General features: G+C 45.0%; 1 protein-coding gene across 2 annotated transcripts in view; it reads left to right on the top strand.

Annotated features, from left to right (window-relative positions):
• DOCK1 (dedicator of cytokinesis 1) overlaps positions 1–15637 on the top strand; it is a 495561-nt gene that overhangs the window by 107448 nt on the left and 372476 nt on the right. For both annotated transcript variants that reach the window (XM_072740395.1, XM_072740396.1), the window contains exons 19-22: positions 2511–2608; positions 6866–6955; positions 7266–7366; positions 11676–11810. In XM_072740395.1, coding sequence (XP_072596496.1) covers positions 2511–2608; positions 6866–6955; positions 7266–7366; positions 11676–11810 — 424 coding nt within the window. The remainder of the gene's footprint in view (positions 1–2510; positions 2609–6865; positions 6956–7265; positions 7367–11675; positions 11811–15637) is intronic.

Here is a 15637-nt window from a genome sequence, read left to right on the forward strand (position 1 = left end):
AGCGAAGGGGACATCTTTTGGCTTTCATCGCACACCAGCCAATGATTCCTCTTTTCGGGATGGTGGTGTGGCAGGTGGTACATAAGACGGAGCTGCTCCGCTTGGCATCTGAGCACTGAGTCCCAGATTCTCATTCCGGGAGTCATTTTTTCTGTGACCGTGATTTGTTCCATGGGAGTTCCATCACTTAGGGGAAAAGCGGTGGCTGAATTATTCATCGAGGTTTGTATTAAACATCTCTGTTCTCAGCACTACCGGATGCTTTCAGGGATAAAAAGAGAAGTATAGGATGGGATTCCTCTTCTCAATTAGCTTCCTATGTAATTAGAAGTCACGAAACACAAGATGACCATGGGCCAAACTATGGGTGGCTTTGGGGGAACAAGGGCTGGGACGAGGAGGTGCGCCGGGCTGACCCGGGTACTGGGGCCACCGCTCACCTCTGTTTTCTTAAAATGTGCTCCCCCTCCTCAGAGGCCTTCTTCCACGGTTCATTTGCCAGTTGTTCCTTTTCTCAGATTTACAGTACAGAGGTTAGCCTCCGCCTCCCTCCTACCTAAGGCACTACTAAACTTTGCATGAATGGAATCCAGATTATTATCTACTTTCCATGAAAGGAAACTCTTCTGACATGGAAATCTCCCTTAACCCTGGGATCAAGAGCATGTCCAGGCAGGATATGGCCTTTGTCATCACTTCACCATCCTTTAGAAAGGACGATGATTCGTTACCTTTCATTTAGAAATGAGAACACGTTAACTTTCACCATGGGTGGCTAAAATCTTCACATCCTGATCCTCTTGTTGACCGACCGGTGTTGTCTGTCTTCATGCTGGGCCTCTTGGCTGAGCATGTTCACTACACGACACCATTTAATTCTAGCACCAGTCCTGCAATTTGGCAACATCATACCCCGTCCTTCAGATAGGTAAACTGAGGTAAGGTTGCAAGCCCAAGGTCAGGGAGTGGCAGCGTTGCCTGGCGGGCGTTTGAATTCTGCTTACACATGGCACGGTGCTTCAAGTTTTGTCCTCTCTTCATGTCCACGGGTCCCCTTGTCAGCTGTACTTGGGGGTGAGGGCAAATAAATGAAAATGAATGTTTGGTGCTCATCATGTGAATAACGCCTTTTGTGTGGTTCAGTCCTCAAATAAGTATTTTGTGTTCCCGGAAATCCTACCTATGCCAAAATTGTGTGTTTCTTCTCAGTATTAATCAGGGTTTTTTTTGTTTTGCTTTGTATTTATGGAGACACTCTGTGTAGCTAAAGTTTGTTCCCATTGAGTGTAAAAGGTAAATTGGATACACTTGCTAATTGTGTTATTTTCTTCACATAATGGGATATTAATATAAGTTCAAGTGAAGATTGTGTGGGCACATGTTCTTTCCTAGAGATGCTTTGGCTTCTGTCTTTATGCCTTAAGAACGTCTTGCTGCCTTAAACAAAATCATTTCTGGACATTGTCTTCCACATTTAGTCTCTAAAAATCCATCTATTCAGCCCATGTTTTTTCTATTAGAAAACAAACAACAAAAATTCAACCATCAGAAACAAACAGCCATGGAAGGCCAGGCCAGGGTGAGGGCAGCAGTTGCCCTGCAGTTCAGGCTTCCTGTCACCTTACAGTTTCTGTACCTGAATGTACATTTCTTATTGTATGTTATTTAATTAAAAGAAAAAAAAAGCCATGTTCTCAAGTAGGAAAAATCCACTTGGTAGAGGATTTCAGGGCAGGACTTTATGCGTGAGCAGCCTTCTTCCAGACTCTCTGCTGGGCTGAGTTTACCTTCTTGCAGATTGGAAAGGCCAGCCCTTTTTTCTTAAGCTCCCCAATGCATTTTTGTTTTTTATTTTTTTTGAAAGATTTTATTTATCTATTCATGAGAGATACACAGAGAGAGGCAGAGACAGAGGGAGAAGCCGGCTCCTCACAGGGAACCTGACTTGGGACTTGATCCCCGGACCCAGGATCATGCCCTGAGCCAAAGGCAGATGCTTAACCACTGAGCCACCCCACCCAGGCATCCCTCCCCAGTGCATTAAAAAATATATATATATATTTATTTATTTGCGAGAGTGGGAGCGAGAGAGAATCATTGTGAGCACTTGTGAGTGAGAGGAGGAGCAGAGGGGGTGAGAGAGAGCATCTCAAGCAGACTCCCCACTGAGCGAGGAGGCTGAGCTTGGGCTTGATCCTCGCACCCTGAGATCCTGATCTGAGCCGAAATCAAGAGTCAGCGCTACCCAACTGCCTGAGTCATCCAGGTGCCCCCTCAGATGCATTTTTAAGTATCACTGTGGAAATAATTTCACGGGAAATGCAGTTTCAAATAATGAATTCACCCATATTAGGTGTCAAGTATGTTCTAGAAGGTTATGAAGTCTTAAGTGAGCAAATGTTTCCAAATAGGGCTGATTTTTTTCCATTTCAAAATTGTGTCGAGACCCTCCCCTGATAGGTGACTAAGGGAGCTGAAGCTCTTTGCTGAAACTTGTTCTGTGTTTTCAGTGGACCTGCTGGGGCTCTTGAAGTGGCGTTCCAACACCAGCTTGCTGCAGCAGAACTTGAGACAGCTGATGAAGGTGGATGGCGGCGAAGTGGTGAAGGTAACACAGACCAGGGGTTGCTTGTTAGGTTTTTCTTCCACGTGTTAACAGATCTGGGCACTCCCTCCATGGTAGCATGGGGTTCTGGTTATAATCCCTCCAATGGATGTTGACCTGCACCTGTAAGTGGACAGACTCTGGCTTGGATTCCAGTTGTGGGGGCTGACTGGCTTCACAGTGAAGGAAATGGGCTCTGGGATCAACCCAGTCTTGGGTTCTGGCTCCTCTTCTAGTGGGTCCTCAGTGTGGGACAGAGGAGGGTGAGGTCACCTCATCCAGGCTTACTTTCTCTTGCTGTATAATGGAGATAGCGGTAATACCTGCTCATAGGGTCGTTTGGAGGTTAATGAGACACGTAGCCTGGATCTGGCACATGGGGGGTGCTCAGGCAGTGTTCAGTTCTCTTGTTACCATCTTATCAGCATCGTTACCCATTCCCAGTATCGGCCCAGGCTCATGATTCACCCAGAACTTCTGCAGTTGACCTGGAGAGATGGGTGGTGTGTCAGGAAGGTCACAGCCTTGAGAGTCTTGTCTTGGCCCTTTCCCCCATGTGATCTTGGACGCATAGCCTCACACAGAGCAGGCTCTGCAGAAATGTCACGTACCCTCTTGATTCCTCATCTGCCTGATAGGACAGTCAGACCGGGGTGATCTGTGATCCCTTGGAGCACTCCAGTTCTGTAATTCTTCATTAGGGAAACGTTGCTTCTCATATTAGACCATTCTTGTCTCTCATTGGCTCCAAGGACTTTTCCTTTTATTTATTTAGTTTTTAAGATTTACTTATTTATTTGAGAGAGAGAGATGCAGGAGCAGGAGGGGCAGAAGGAGAGGGGGAGAGAATATCAAGCCGATTATTTACTGAGTCGGAAGCTCGATCCCAAGACCCTGAGATCCTGACCTGAGCTGAAACCAAGAGCCTCAACCGACTGGGCCACCCGTGTGCCCTTTGTCTTTCATGTAAGGAAACCTGTTTCCAAATTTAGCATGTCCCATTTGGCCTGCAGACGATAAGCTGGTCCCCACTGGTGGTGTTCTGTGAACGAGGTGTCTATAGCCCGGTCTGTCTGTCCCTGGCTCAGTCCTTTGCTCTCCATGAGAGATGCTTGCAGAAGGAGACTGCCTTATCTCTGTAAAAATTAATTACTTAAAATGGCCTTAATTAAGCAGCAATGTGGTTAACTTCAGTATAAATTAATTTGGTTGCACCACTTTCTGAAATTCATTGTATAACCATTCAAACATATCCTTGCTAATCTTCTAATTTTAATCATCTTTTGAGGTTCTTGTCTGCTACCTCTGGCTTGGACAATGTTAATTGCATTTTAAACTTCCCTGGGTTCTGGAACTTCCCTGATTCGGATGGAAACTGAGTGAATAAGTTAATGTAACTTTAGAAGATACACAGTTAATGAGACTTTTGTCCTTTTTCATTTTTAAATCCCTGTATCACATCAGGAATTAGCTGTATTTCTGTTGGCCTGTTGTTACACGAAAGGAGAGGACCCAGAACCATCTTGTCTTCTGGTTGTCCTTCACTCCCCTTACCTCATCTGTTACCAGATCCTGTTGTTCAGCCCTGGAAATGTTTTTCACCAACCTGCCTCCTTCCAGTGCACTCGTACCGCAGGTCTGGATGGCTGGTCCGTCCATCACTGGCGCATCTTGTGTACCCAGTAGGTCTAGAAAGAAGGGACTTGCCTAAGGCCACACGGCTGCTACTGGGAGCCAGTGCTGGAGGGATTCCTAGCCTGCACGGGGCTCCTTTTACTCTGTTTGAGGGTGCTGTAGACTGAGCTTATTCCATTCATTATTCAAACCTCCTCCCCTGTATATATTCTTGACTGATAGTAGAGAGATGACATTGATTGGTGATGAACAGTATTTGCTTAATTAGTAAAAGATACAGTTGCCCATTTTGATGGAAAATGAAAATGGTGATTTGGGGCCTCCATTGGCTAGTCTTCGAGAGCGGGCGGGTGTCAGAAGAAACGCGTTTATGGCTCTGTGTGAGGGGCCTCCTTCAGGATGTGGTGTCCCTGTGCCCCTGAGGCTTGAGAGCCAGGTCAGGGAGGCTCCAGCTCTCTGCCGCCATGTTTCTTTTTTTTTTTTTTTTTAATTTTTATTTATTTATTTATTTATGATAGTCACACATAGAGAGAGAGGCAGAGACACAGGCAGAGGGAGAAGCAGGCTCCATGCACCGGGAGCCCGACGTGGGATTCGATCCCGGGTCTCCAGGATCGTGCCCTGGGCCAAAGGCAGGTGCTAAACCGCTGCGCCACCCAGGGATCCCTGCCACCATGTTTCTGTGCTCCTGATGATGTCGTTGGTCTGGCTGGGATGGGTAGACCTACTGCAGGGGCTCTTTGTGAAGCGAAATGAGCCAGGGGGTTGGCACCTGGTGAGTCCATTGGTAGTAACATTGGGCAATTAGCAGATGGCGTAAAGTTTTGACCTTTGCAAAGATTTTACAAACTGAACATGATGGGAAATAATACAAAAGGGATGAGCTGGTATGGGCCCCAATGATTGAGGGCTTGGTAAAAGCCTTGATGTTCAGACCAGAGCACCTGCTGGATGAGGTGGTTTCATTTCCCCGCTGCTTGTATGTGATGATGAAACTTCCTGGCATAAAGTAGGTGGCAGGTGGTGGGTGGCACAGATGAGGGTTTGGGGAGCCTGGCTGGCCCAGTCCGAGGAACCTGTGACTTCATAATTCTTAATTCGCACAGGTCCATGGTGGTAGTATATTCTAGAGTTGTGCAACCATCTTCACTGTCTGATTCCAGAACATTCCATCACAAGAAAAAATAACCCTGTAACCTGTCAGCAGTTACTCCCTACTGTCCCTGCAACCATAATTTACTTTCTGTTTCTATGGATTTGACTATTTTTGGTTATTTTATATCAATCAAATTATACAATACATAGCCTTTTGTGACTGCCTTCTTCCAGTTAGTACAATGCTTGGATTTCAGAGCATGACGTGGCATGTATCAGAACTTCATTCCTTTCTATGGCAGAATAATAAATATTCCAGCGTATGGATACGCCAGTTTGTTTTTCCATGGACATTTGGGTCCCACAAAATGTTTCCCACATTTTGATGTTTATGAGTAAAGCTGCCATGAATATTTGTGTACAAGGTTTTGTGTGGACATAGGTTTTCCATTCATTTGGCTACATGCCTTCGCATGATTGCTCACGGGGCAAATGTACATTTAACCCTTTGAGGAATTGTCACAGTGTTTTCTGACACCATTGCACTGTTTACATTTTCACCGATGACACGGAAGGGCTCTGGTCCCCCCCATCCTTGCCCACACCTTCTGTGCTGCTTGCATCTTGACGATAGCTGCTCTGTGGGTGTGAAGTGCTACCTCACTGTGGTTTCGATTTGCAGATCTCTAATGACTAATGATTTATGTATCCTTTATTCTCTTTTGAGGCCATTGTTCTGTCACGGGGCATTCTGTGTATTCTTGAACTCCTCCACCAACGGGGAACTCATTCCCTCCAAGATAGTCTTTCTTGGTCTTACGCTTCTTTCAGGGGAAGGTGGAGGTGAGAAACTTGGAAGCTGGTTTCTGGGTGTGACATACCTTTGGAGTCTCCTAATTTTTTCTTTCCTTAATTAATTCCTGATGGTTTGTCATTCTGTACTCTCATATTTATTTGGTGAGTTATCGTAGGCTATACAGGGAATTTCTAAATTACTCTTGAATGCCATGTGCTTCCTGGTGTCCTGCTGGGTGCCCCAGTTTCAGAGTCCCACACCTCCTCCATCTATGGGCATCTGGGTCTGTGGAAGGTCCTTTATTATCCTCAGCTGGAGGTTTGTCCCTGTGTGGCTTCTGTCCCCTCCTGAGCTCAGGTCCTAGACTCAGCATTCGGGAGGAGACAAGGCCAGTTTTCCTAGAGCTGCTATTGAGCTGTTTGTCACCAGACTGGTGAAGACCAGAGAAAGGGTTGGAGGAGTCTTATGGGGAGGGGACCATAGGGCCCCCCTGTTACAAGTCCTCCTCTGCTCAGCTCAGGGTGCCATGTCTTTGGTTCTGAGTTCACTCATCTCAGTTTTCATCCTGTGTGTCTAATGGCTGGGAACGGTCTCTAAAGTGCATAGCTTCATTGGTGACATTTGGGAAAGGTGGGTGCCTGGGATATGGCCACACCCCAGGTGCGATAGTTATTCTAGGCTGGGGGGCAGCGAGGTGAGTTTACTTTGTCCGCTGACATTTGGTGTGTCTGCAGTTCCTCCAGGACACCTTGGATGCCCTCTTCAACATCATGATGGAGAACTCTGAGAGCGAGACGTTTGATACACTGGTGTTTGATGCTCTGGTAAGTGGCCTCTACTTTTTTTCTGCTCAGATGTTGAGGTGCTTTTCATGATGCAGCCTTTGAAGCCAGGGGAGGGGATCCCTCCCAGTCACCTTGGAAGTGTTTTCTGTGGTAAATCCAGTCCAGGTGGCTGGATTGTGATGCACAGAGTTGCTTTCAGTGGGACAACTGTAGTGAGGCCAATGTCATTTGTGGGGTAAGAAGGGGTAACATCTGAAAATGTTCTCAATCACGGACTCCCACCGCAGTGCAGATGATTCAGAGGAGGCTTGCAGTATTTTACTAATGCAAATATTGATTAATTGAACAGGTGTTTATCATTGGACTAATTGCTGACAGGAAATTTCAGCATTTTAATCCTGTTCTGGAAACCTACATTAAGAAACACTTCAGTGCAACATTAGCCTACACGTAAGTTCATTTTTGTTGTTTTAAAACCAATACTTCATTTTCTGTGTTTGTTATTAAGTGCCTTTTTCTTTTCTTTTTTAAGATTTTATTTATTTATTCATGAGAGACACAGAGAGAGAGGCAGAGACACAGGCAGAGGGAGAGGCAGGCTCCCTGTAGGTAGCCCAGTGTGGAACTCCATCCCAGGACTCCGGGATCATGCCCTAAGTCAAAGGCAGACGCTCAATCGCTGAGCCACTCAGGCATCCCGAAGTGCCTTTTTCATACACTTTTGTCTCTGGTTGTATATTTGCCCCCCCGCCGCCCAGTCCCCCAACCCTGAATTTACTGGGATAATTTTTATTATTGTTTCCCTGTTAACAGATCTGAAAACCTTGCTGAAAGGCAGTATGTGATAGATTATCCTAACACTCTGAAATAAATTCTTGTCCTCCTCTATACCTTCCATTTGTCTTTGAAATTTTCAGTTTTTGTTCCATGAAACTGATGTAGGCCTCACTGCAGCTTCCCAACCAGCTTTTGGCAAATGAGTAAATGGATATGTTCCTGATTTGAGATCATTGGTTGTTTAGTGTGAATAAAATTCAGTTCTGTACTTCTCAGTGTATCTTTTTGCTCTTTAAAGAGGTCCTTCCTTTTTGTTCTAGACGCTTCTGCTGTAACTCACTTGGATTCTGACTGCCCACCCAGGTGTTCTTGGCCTGTGCCCGTAGCCCCATTCCTGTCCCCGGGTGTCTATTAGCAGCCAGAGCAAGTGTGGGATTTCCCAGACTGAGAGGTGGCTCGCCTGTTGTTGACCAGCACAGTCCAGGAACCAGCTTCCCCTACAGCTCTGTCACTTAAAAGTTTAAATTTCTTAACCTCTCTCGGCCTCAGCCTTCTTATCAGTAAGATGGGCATGATCTTAGGGTTTGTTGAGAATTTTCCTTATTAAAAAAAATTTGTTCTTATCAAAGATTTTATTTATGTGAGAGTGAGTGAGTGAGAGCATGAGTCGGGGAAATAGCAGAGGGAGAAGGAGAAGCAGACTCCCTGCTGAGCAGAGAGCCCAGTGTGGGGCTCAATCTCAGGACCCTGGGATCATGACCTGAACCAAAGGCAGATGCTTCACTGACTGAGCCAGCCAAGCCTCCCCTTTCTTGAGAATTTTAATGAGTTATTACATGTTAAGTGTTTGGAGTAAATCTTGGCACTTAGAAAGCACGAAGCAATTGTTAGGTTTCATTATTATTAGAACGATTAGGATGAGTTCCCTTGTGCCTCTCTCACAGTGGGATTTATTGGCGTTTATTCCAACTTTGAGATGTGAGAGTTGCAATGAAAAAATATTTATTTATTTTTTATTTTTTGAAAAAAGATTTAAATAATTTTCTTAAGAACATCCTCCCTTAGAATCACTGGAAATGGTGTGTCTTGACCATATTCAAGTCAGAATCTGTTTCCTTGCCTGTATGCAGCCACGAGGCTCAGGGTCAGAGGTCTGATGATGCCTGCTCTGTGTGTGATGTCTGTCATCCTGTCCTGGGGCTCTTTCCATGCCTGCCTCTGGTGCATGTCTATTGCAAGGGGGTGGGTAGAGCCCCAAGTGGGAAGAGAGCTTTGTGCTTGCTAATAAATGTTTGTTTAAAAAGATTTGTTCTTTTAGTGGAGACGTCCAGTTTGACTTGGGACAGGTCCTTTGAGACCCCGGGGAGGGCGGACCACATGGCACCCTCTTGCTTTGGAAACCAAGTGGGGTTTCCTGGAGTGGCCTGTGAGGTGCTCCTAATGCGGCGCAATCGCCATCCGAGTCATGTTCACATTTCTGCGTCTTTGTTGAAATGTGGCCAAACAGCTCTTCTCAGATTATCTCTTGTACTTGAATTTCAGAAAATCAGCACAGTAAGTAAGCTTGCCCTGCTGTTTTCCAGACCTTCGGTTGGCACTGCTCTTTCTATGCCTTTGTCACATGGGGCAAAGGGAAGGTTGGGGACTCTTTGGCAAGTTCCTTAACGGAAGAAACAAAAAAGTGCTGTTGTATCTTTCAGATAGGATGAGACTGGGTTGAGAACCCGTATCCTCCCATCCAGCCACTGTAATCTGCAGAAAAGGAGATTTGTTTTGGAGAATAACTATTTTACCATGTTTTGATAAAGTCGCCAACCCCGAGTGGTTCCTGGGTGTGTGAGTCTGATAGTTAAGTCATGGCATGCCAAAGGAGGTAACTGTGATTCATGCAGCACTAGCCTAATTGTGGAAGATCCTCTGCGCTGATGGAGTGCTCACGGTGGTCTCTGGGCCGGGGGACGCTCCTCACGGAGGGCCTCCCAGCCATTGCCCCGTAGAAGCCTCGGCAGGCATGGACCTAGGCTCGACTCTCTCCCAGGTAGTTTACCTCTTTCCTCTGATGCTGTTGAGATCATCAGCCTTTCTTCACAGAGGACTCTAGGAGAAGAACTAAAAGATGCCTGGGCCGCAGCCGCGACCTCCCGGTTCTGTTCTCTGGCTCCCTGCATGGGTGGCCCAGGTGCTGGAGCCCCAGCGGAGGGACCAGCGCCCAGCCAGGCGAGAAGGGAGGGAGGCATTAGCTTCGGGGACCCTTCTTTCAGAAGACCAGCCGGGACGGGCTCCTTTCTGTCCACAGAGCTCTTTTTCCTAGAGCTCGTTTAGGGCTTGCCTCCACTTAAGTGATGCTCCATTCTGTCTGTTCCTCTCAGTTAGTGCCAGGAGGAGGCTTGATCTTTCTGCCATTACAGATGGCCTGGCTCATGCGGATCTGGGTCTTTGGACTTCTTCATTAATTTCCTGGGCCTGGGTCATTGTCTTTGCAGATCATTCCTTCTGAATTCTATCTATTATCTGTCTCTCTCTCTATCATCTATTTATGTAATTTTGATTAATCTGTTGGGAAAATACCTAAGACGTGTTCTATGGAGTATATATTTCTTGGGATATCCATGGGTTTAATAAGAAATTGTGTCTGCTCAGTAAGTATGAGAAAATAAGTTAAATCAGGTGAAACAGCTTTTATGGGAGGGCTTCGGATGCTCTACTGTGCCTTGAGAACCACCAGAAGACCTGTGTGGTGAGCTGCCCTTCCCAACATGGGAGCCAGGGGAGCCTCAGGGGATAGGGCCCTTCTGGCCGGGCTTCTTCCCAGCCACCTTGCAGGGAGGCTCTTCTGGAAGTGTCAGATTTCTTTGCTAGGGTTCTGCAACGTGATGAGTCTTAGAAATGACTTCATGTCCCCTTAGTCGCCCAGAAAGCTTATTGTTGTGATTTATCAGGACAGTGGTTATGCTCAGGACTGTTGTGGGGTCCTCCCTAATGCCAGTTACAGTAGCTCTTTTTTTTTTTAAATAAATTAATTTTTATTGGTGTTCAATTTACCAACATACAGTAGCTCTTAACAGGTATCTTAACAGTAGTCTCAACTAACAGTCTGGTGTATACGGGCTCACGACTTAGCTGGAAATGCTGGCATTGCCCTACCAGGTTATTTTTATGAGCATAATGAATATTTAAAAAGCCACAGTGAGTTCTTATTGATGCCATGAAAAGTTGGGGATCAGAGAAGTTTGCTTAAAGGGGTAATCTTGTTGGTTGTTGTCATATAGACTGCACATAGGGGGCTAGTTTTTGGAGAATGATAGTGCAGCCCAGTACCCTAAAACCAGAAACTGTATTATAGTTCATTTAGCTGTTCTTATATGATTTAGAAGCATTGCTTGAGGGTCAGCCTTATAAATAATAGACAACGATTATTAGTTTATGGGCCAGTAATAGTAGAAAATGTAGAAGGTTCGGCAGAATTAAAAGTCATTTATTGTCATCACTGCCTCTGTCATTGGAAAATAATACGTGCTTGATGTCAAAAAAAAAAAAAAAACCCATCACAAAACGGGTATGGCTATGAAGAGAATCTCTTCAATTTTATGTAGCTGTTTATCTGTCTAAGCCTGGGCTTCATCACTTGTAAATTAGGGATAATATACCTGCTCTTATACCCAATTATTATTGTTATATTCTAAAGTAATAATTGTTGTGTTGTGAAGGTTAGATTTAAATGTAACTTAAATTACATTTAAATGCTTAGAAAAGCAACTAAAACTTAGAAAAACACTTTTTCTCTGTTTAGATCTCGCTCCTCTGAGTGTTACCTCATGGCTCCCTTTTAATCCGTTTCCAATATGTTTTATAAATATTCATCTACTGACAAGTGTGAAGCAAAATAACAATAATCCACTTGTGTATTTCTGCCCCAGTGAAGAACTTGAGATACCGTAATCTTCTAAACATATTAATTAATTTGTGATCCCATTGTGAATAGGAAGCTGACCAAAGTTTTAAGGAACTACGTGGACAATGCCGAGAAGCCGGGAATAAACGAGCAGCTGTACAAAGCTATGAAGGCTTTGGAGTATATCTTCAAATTCATCGTGCGCTCCAGGATCCTGTTCAACCAGTAAGTGTTGCCCATGCCGGGCCTCTGAGAGGATCTTAGGACATCTTTTCCTTCCTTCCTTTTCGTTCTCTCTTCCCCTCCCTCCTTCCCTTCCTCTCTTCTTTTTCCTCCCTTGCCTTGCTTTCCAGAGTGGCAGAACAGTAATAGATAGCTGTTCCATGTTGGGGTTGCCCACTTGTAGTGTCACTACTCCCAGTGCCGTGAAACGTAAGCACAGGTTTGAGTAGCAAGCCCTGTTCCTGAGCCTGAAATGTGTGCATGTGTGTAAAACACTGACCACTGGAGGTATTCCATATCACCAGAGGTAGTGCAGGGTGTATACCGAGGGCTCTGAAGTTCGTTTCAGTATATCTTCCTCCGGAGAAAAGCCTTGAAAATGCAAACAATTAAAACAAGCATCAACAAGAGGCCAGGGATCCCTGGGTGGCGCAGTGGTTTAGCACCTGCCTTTGGTCCAGGGTGCGATCCTGGAGACCCGGGATCGAATCCCACGTCAGGCTCCCGGTGCATGGAGCCTGCTTCTCCCTCTGCCTGTGTCTCTGCCTCTCTTTCTCTCTCTCTCTCTGTGTGACTATCATAAATTTAAAAAAAAAGATGTTAAAAAAAATGTTCAACAAGAGGCTAAAACCAAGTTAAATTGCCTCACTGGGGAAGACTGGGGGGCTTCCTCTCTTTCCTTCCTTCAACCAGAATAATATTTTGTTTCTAGAGAGATGGTCTCATGTGTGGAATTGCCAGGTGAATGGACACTTAGTTGATTATCTCAGTGACTTCTTTTTCATCCTATCTGGATGAATTTAGGAATTGTTTTTGAACCTGAAAGTGGCTTGGGGTGTTGATAACTTTGTTATTTTATAGAGAACATTAATATGTTTCCAGGTATCTGTGATTAAGAGCTGTGCTAAAACCAGAGCTTCCTGGTGGCCCACAATATGTAATTGTATGAATGAAGAGATGTGGAAATGGGAGAGATTGAGTGTTGAGTGTTGAAGTGGACTCTGCTTTTTTTCTGTGGGAGGACAGCTAGCTGCATTGGGTGACCTACTCTGAGTGATGTTGGCGCACGTTGATTATTCAAGGTTGATGTTCTTGTCGTGAGGTCTACACACAGAGATGGAGTTATACAAACTGACGTCCCTCTCATTTAGAGAACATACATCATCTTTTTAAAAGCACGATGCTCTTGAAATGTCTGAGTGACTACTGGTCATTGAACCAGTGTCTAGACCCAAATCAGCCCCTCATTATTCCTCTTCATTTTATCATTGTTGCCCTGAGCTTGCCTTTTCCAGAAGGGCTCAGAAGGAAGGGAGGGTATTCAGAATCCAATCTTGTGTACACCGTGGTGCAAATAAAGCCAGAGGAGCAAGTTATTGACTGTGTGTAGATCTGGAAAAGTCATACACAGGGTAGGACCCATGTTGATTACAGTGGTGATCAGTGGTTACAGCCTCTATGTTACTGGTTAAGGCTTATTGTACTTGTGTTCTCTCTGAAGTTGACATGATGTAGATAACAATCTCTACACTGCCATTGTGTGAAGACACAATGGTTTGAGGTCACATCCTGTCATCCTTGACTCAGGCATCCAAGGCATGCTCTTCTATTTTGCTAATTCTGGGTAGGCATGAATCTGGCTGTAGCCCTAGCTTTCTCTTTTCTTTCTTTTTTTAAAGATTTTGTTTATTTCACAAAGAGAGAGAGCATAAGCAGTTGGGGGGATGCAGTGGGAGAGGGAGAAGATGACTCCCCGCTCAGCTGGGAGCCTGACGTGCACAGGGCTCAATCCCAACCTCAAGACCATGACCTGAGTTGAAGCCGCTTAACTGACTGAGCCACCCAGGTGCTTCTGAGCTTTCTCTTTTCTTAAGGTCAAAGCCATTAATGATTTTTTCCACTGTCAGTTGTGAAAGTTGACCAAGTAAAGTAGGTTTGTTTTCCTGGATTTAATTTTTCTTCCAATAAAATTAATTCTATGAAAATGCACTTCTTGACACCCTCTTTTTTTTTTTAAGATTTTATTTATTTATTCATGAGAGACAGAGAGAGAGGCAGAGACACAAGCAGAGGGAGAAGCAGGCTTCATGCAGGGAGCCAAATGCGGGACTCGATCCCAGGACCCCAGGATCATGCCCTGAGCCAAAGGTGGACGCTCAGCCACTGAACCACCCAGGCACCCCAACACCCTCTATCTTGCTTTTGTTTATTTCCCCACTAACTTTAAATCATTAATTACTCTAAACCAAAACCTACAGTGAGGTGAGAGAATGAACTTGAAAGAACAGAATAGTCAGGGGATATGCATAGATTCTTCATGTTTTGTTGGAAGAATCTTAATCTTGTACAATTTATAATCAGTGTGACATTGAGTCCGGGGTTTGATGATGGTCATTTCCGTCTTGAGCACACTGGCTGACTTTCCTTCTCATTTGGAGACTAGGAATCAAAAGAAATCAAAAGAAATTTCAAAAGAAATTATGCATTGATAATCTGTGTTCTTATTATTGTAGTAAACGCTGTAATCTTGTACAAAATCATGCAGCTAGGAAGACTGGTGTCACCCAAATGGACCAGTGGCAACGTTATATCTTATTCTTGATCTCTTTCGGTCTCCAGCTACAAATGACATGATACCTTAGACCCATGGTCCATAAATGTTGAATTTGATCACTCTTAGAGAGGTTAGGACTAGGATTGGCTGCTGTTACAGAAAAACCTAGCTTAACATGGCTTAACCAGATGAGCTTCACTTCTCCCCACCAGCATACGTAACATGGGGTCCAGAGGAAGATCCTGGAGTTCATGCACTTGATCCCTGGTTTCCCCATGCCCTTGGTTCCTTTTTCCCTTCTGTTCCACCACCTTAGGGTCTGTGTCTGTGTCTTATGGTTTCAAGGACCACATTCCAAGCATCATAGAGGGGAAAGTGTGGTGGAAACAGCCTTCCAGTTACTCCCCTTTTAAAGAACTTTCTAGTCCCTATGAAGTGTCATATGCTCTCATCTCAGAACTATGTCATATGACCACTCTAGATGCAAGGAGGTCGGTAAGGAGTTTTAGATGGGCTTAGTGATGCTTTCAACAAAATCAAAGTTCTTTTAGTAAAGGAGTAAGGGAGAAATATCTATTGGATAGGTGATTAACATTCTCTTCTCATGCTTTTAGCCTGAGTTTCTGTTACCTGACAGCTCAGAACGCCCCTCGCTTACTCTGGGTTCCAAAGTCCTACTTAATTAGGCCACTGAGAGCTTCTCTCCCTGTTAGTTTGGGGGTCAATTTCTGAGACTCCTGTCACTAGAGTCTCTTTGGCTTTAAATCACTGGAGCCCTATGTGACCCAAAGATGTGGTTCGGTCTTACTGTGCTACGCAGAAGTGGAGTGAAATGCTCAATTGATCGTTGCCTGCGACCCAGGGAAGCGTTTATGTTTGATGTCCTTAGGAATGCCTTTGCTTTGGCACTTGGCAGCATGGCGTTGGCACAGACCGTGGTCCTGCTTGCCTGCCTTTGTTCTGGAGTGGCCCCTGCAGGAGCCATGGCCTGATGGCCAAAGGAGTCCTTTGGTGGGATAACTTATTTGTCAAGAGCTGACACTGTCCAGGACAAAAGTGCAAAGAGGTCATAAGGCAAGTAGCAGCAGTTGCCAAAAGGCAGTGAGGCTTCCTAAGGCTTCCAAGGCCCCTGTCTGGGCATTTCAGACCTCATCTGAATATTGTAGGGAACACAGAGATTTTGATGATGAGGTCCCCTCCCTCCCCCCTTCCTCCCTTGTCCCTTACTTCTCCTTTCCATAAGTACTTAATGAGCTTTGGAGTCCTGACTGTGTAT

This window comes from Vulpes vulpes, chromosome 15 (assembly GCF_048418805.1).
Source record: "Vulpes vulpes isolate BD-2025 chromosome 15, VulVul3, whole genome shotgun sequence".
NCBI classification, from domain to species: domain Eukaryota; kingdom Metazoa; phylum Chordata; class Mammalia; order Carnivora; family Canidae; genus Vulpes; species Vulpes vulpes.